This window comes from Hydra vulgaris, chromosome 14 (genome assembly GCF_038396675.1).
Source record: "Hydra vulgaris chromosome 14, alternate assembly HydraT2T_AEP".
Classification (NCBI taxonomy): domain Eukaryota; kingdom Metazoa; phylum Cnidaria; class Hydrozoa; order Anthoathecata; family Hydridae; genus Hydra; species Hydra vulgaris.
In genome coordinates, this window is record NC_088933.1 from 32,607,039 (window position 1) to 32,611,258 (window position 4,220).

At 28.7% G+C, this 4,220-nt stretch overlaps 1 protein-coding gene across 1 annotated transcript; it reads right to left on the reverse strand.

The window, feature by feature from the left end:
* Positions 1 to 466: 466 nt before the first annotated feature.
* On the reverse strand, positions 467 to 1,666 carry LOC136091061 (uncharacterized). The gene has a single exon (XM_065818045.1). The coding sequence runs from the start codon at positions 1,664 to 1,666 to the stop codon at positions 467 to 469; it is 1,200 nt and encodes a 399-aa protein (XP_065674117.1).
* Positions 1,667 to 4,220: the final 2,554 nt, after the last annotated feature.

The following is a 4,220-nucleotide window of genomic DNA, read 5'->3' on the forward strand; positions in this document are numbered from 1 at the left end:
TAATAGCAAATTTTATACCCTATTATAATTCATTAATCTTTTTTTACCAGAATATTTTAAGTAGATTTAAAATTATAAAAACTAAGAACCCTCAATTGGGATCATGGGTGCATACCAGTATGCTCCCATGATCCTACCTATATGTACCCTTGATCCTATGTGTGTATACACGTTCTGAGATCAAACTTATACCATAAATGTGTACGAATTATTTTTAAGTCGTCAAAAGTATGTCTATAATAAATACCAATAAAGTTATTATTAATTTTACTACAAATTTATCTTTCTTAAAAGAAAAAATCAATGAAAAAAATGTTATTTTTTACTGAGACTCAACGTTTTTTTTTTCATTACTTTCAAGATCAAGTTTTCTTTTCCTTGTCATGAAGATCTTATTTTGTGTTTCATATTTTTTCTTTTTTGACTGAGACTATTTTTTCATTTCCTGAAGCCTTTTTAATTCATTTCAAACAGGGGTGTCTGTGAGAATTCGGGTACGCTGACGCTTACGTCCTTTAATGAACTTCCTTGATCCAGCTTTCGGAAATGGCCTAATTTTTTCTAGACTTGCTTGATGAGAGATATTAATAGAAACACTGGATAGTTGACTTACAGGGTCAGATATAGGCTGAATTGGCAATACACTACAAGCTGGCCCTGATGACAGACTTGACATCAATGATTGATTAAAAGCTGGGGCATGAACAATAGCAGAAACTGGATCAATAACACCTGGAAATGGGTTAGCAGTAATAGGTTCTGGACAATCTGTTACATATGAAGCCAAAAACTCATTATCAGAAAATACGTTAGGACTAAAGGGTTCAATTCCTGCCACAGCAAATCCTGCAGAAATGTTAGACAAAGTAAAAGCTTGTGCATAAGCTTTCCTTACAACTGCAGCTATATCATATATGGTTATCGGTCTTGGATTATATACAACCCAATCATCACAGGCTGTATTGTAATAACGTTTCAAAGGCCTATAAACTGACCGATCTAATGGCTGCAGCTTGTGACTACAATGTGGTGGAAAGGACAGGATAGTTATGCCATTTTTTTTAGCTAAATCTAAACACACAATTGAAACATTGCTCTCATGATTGTCAAGATGTAAAAGCACTGGATTAGCTGGTGAACATTTCACATTTTGAATAAAATGTTTCATCCACTCGAAAAACATTGCACAATTCATCCAGCCAGATGGGTTTGCAACCCTAAGACATCCAGGTGGACCACCATTTAACATACTTCCTTTGAAATGAACTCTTGGAAAAATAAAAAATGGAGGGATTGAGTTTCCTATTGCATTAACTGCACAACAAACTGTTACCAATGTCCCTCTTTCTGCTGAAGTTATCCTTCCAACTTGTTTAACTCCTTGTTTAGCAATTACTTTAGGTGATTTTTGAACGATTGTAAGACCTGTCTCATCAACATTATATATGTTTTGTGGCTGAAATTTGTGTCGCAGACGAACATCTTTTAGATTGGTGAAAAATTCTCCGACTGTATAACGATTAAAAGCAGATGCTCGTGCCATACTAGTAGCTTCTGGATTTCGTAAAAATAACTCATTCCTACGTAACATAAATCCACGAAGCCACTGTTTCCCAGCAATTTGTAAACTTTTCCAGGATTTAGGAATGCGTTTAAAAAGAGTCATTGCAAATTCATAGGCAAGTTTTCGTGTTGTTTTGGTTGTCAATCCATAGTAAAGCTTTTTTCATTAATTTTACCTTTAGGAGGTCTATCGGTTTTTCTCTTTTTATGATACACCGTATTTAACTGTAAGAAAATGAAAAATATTTATATAGTTTTGCTGTATTCCTAAATTTTGGAAGAACATTTATAAAGATTTTTAATTATTGGAATCGACTTTATTAATAAACACACACTTACACACACACACACACAAACACACTCACACACACACACATATATATATATGTATATATATATATATATATATATATATATATATATATATATATATATATATATATATATATATATATATATGAATACAATTATATTATATAAAAGTATTAGGAGGCCAAAAAAATCACAAAATAGTATAAAATCTACTTTTAAGGCTACAATTTGGATTAAAAAAATTTATTTAAAAACAATATGACATATTGTACATGTTACTTTATTGGTTAAACATTTTGTTTGTGTGTGTATGCACCTTTGATCATAGGATCAAAGGTGCATAAACGCATTAGGATCAAGGGTGCTAACCCGCTCAATTTTTACTAAAATTCTTTTTTTGTCATATTAGATGCTTCCATAGCTTACCAAAAGCAACCATACAAGAGGTGAATAGTTTAGTTACAAAATGACATAAGCAAAATTATTCAACTCAAAATAATATTAAAGATGTGGGGTTCCTTGTAAAAGTAAAAAAGTTACTTTTTGTCGTCAAAATCAAACTCTCTAGAAATAAATTTAATAGTGGTCTACTCTCTAACCAAAACACAATTAATTTTGAAGATGCAATATTTATAACACGCTGGTTATCAGCCCTCTTTAATAAGTCATGTAAGTAAGGAGATAAGGCTATAGGATCAAAGGTGCTTACGGATCAAGGGTGCAAGTTCTCCCCTATATATATATATATATATATATATATATATATATATATATATATATATATATATATATATATATATATATATATATATATATTTATATATATATATATTTATATATATATATATATATATATATATATATATATATATTTATATATATGTATGTATAAAGTTGTTATATATTCACTTTTACTTTTACCCAATCTATTTATGATATTATGTATTAAACGATATCTTACTTTATTTTTTATATATTTTTTTCAAACGTTAATTAAATGTTTCTTCGATACTATATATTTTTGAAGCATCTTTGAAAAAGTTGTAAATTGTAACACTGTGCTTGATGAGAAGGCAAATCAATACCTTATTCTTGTTCCGGCCATTAACTTAAGTGCAAATTTATGGAAACTATTATGTTTGTTAAACAGTTAATTATAAAGTCAAAAAAAAAAAAAAATTATTTAACTTCGAAAGACGAAATCATTTTAATAAAATACAAGTCAATATACATTTTTGTATAGTTTTTGTTTGTGATATGTGATATGATACAACTTTTATATAATATAGTTTTTGATATGTTATATAATATAGTTTTTAAATGTGATATGTAATACAAAGATGATACATATAACAAACAAGATCATGGTAATACTTTACCAAAATATGTACACACTAAAGATGAAAGAACATTAATTAATGATGGATGAGCTTGAAGCGTCTCCTGATAAACTTTGGTTTGCTTTTAATATGTTAAAACCAAAAAAAAGCTCAGGTCTTGATGATGCAAGCCCTAGGGTTGTTAAGGAAGTTTTTGATATTATTGAAAACACTTACTATTTTTAATCTTTCATTTAATAATGAAACTTTTACTGACATTTTAAAACTAGCAAGAGTAGTTCCAATTTTTAAAGACGGTGATATTTCTAAATTATCTAATAATAGATCTAATTATAGATCTCAAAACTTCCATGTTTTTCTAAAATTTTAGAAAGAATAATGCATAATAGGCCATTAATTAATTTTATAAAACATAAATTGCTTAATATTAATGAGAATCGGATTCAGAAAAGGGCACTCGACAGAACATGCAGTAATTAAATTAGTTAAAGAAATTTTTAACAGATTTGAAAACAACCAATATACGCTTAGGGTTTTTACTGACCTCTTAAAGGCCTTTGATACTGTGGACCATAATATTCTTCTTTACAAACTTAGAAACTATGGAGTCAAAAATAATAATTATAAATTGTTTTTTTCTATCTTAATAATCGCAAACAATGTGTATATGACATTGTATGACAAAACCTGTACTAAATGTAAAATATTTTTTGCGGAGTTCCACAGGGATGTATTCTAGGGCCTATATTATTTATTACCTACATAAACGATATTTACTTATCTTCTAGTGTATTAAATTTCAATCATTTTGCTGACGACACTCAGGTTTTTTATACCCACTCAAACATAGAGTCAATCTTTAGCATTATGAATCGCGAGCTTAAGAAACTCAATGAATGGTTGAAAGCCAGAAATCTCTAAATAAAACTAAAAGCAAATATATTCTTTTTTCTAAATCCTTCAAATCTGAAATTTTGCCCCTAAAACTTCCAAATATTTCAATAG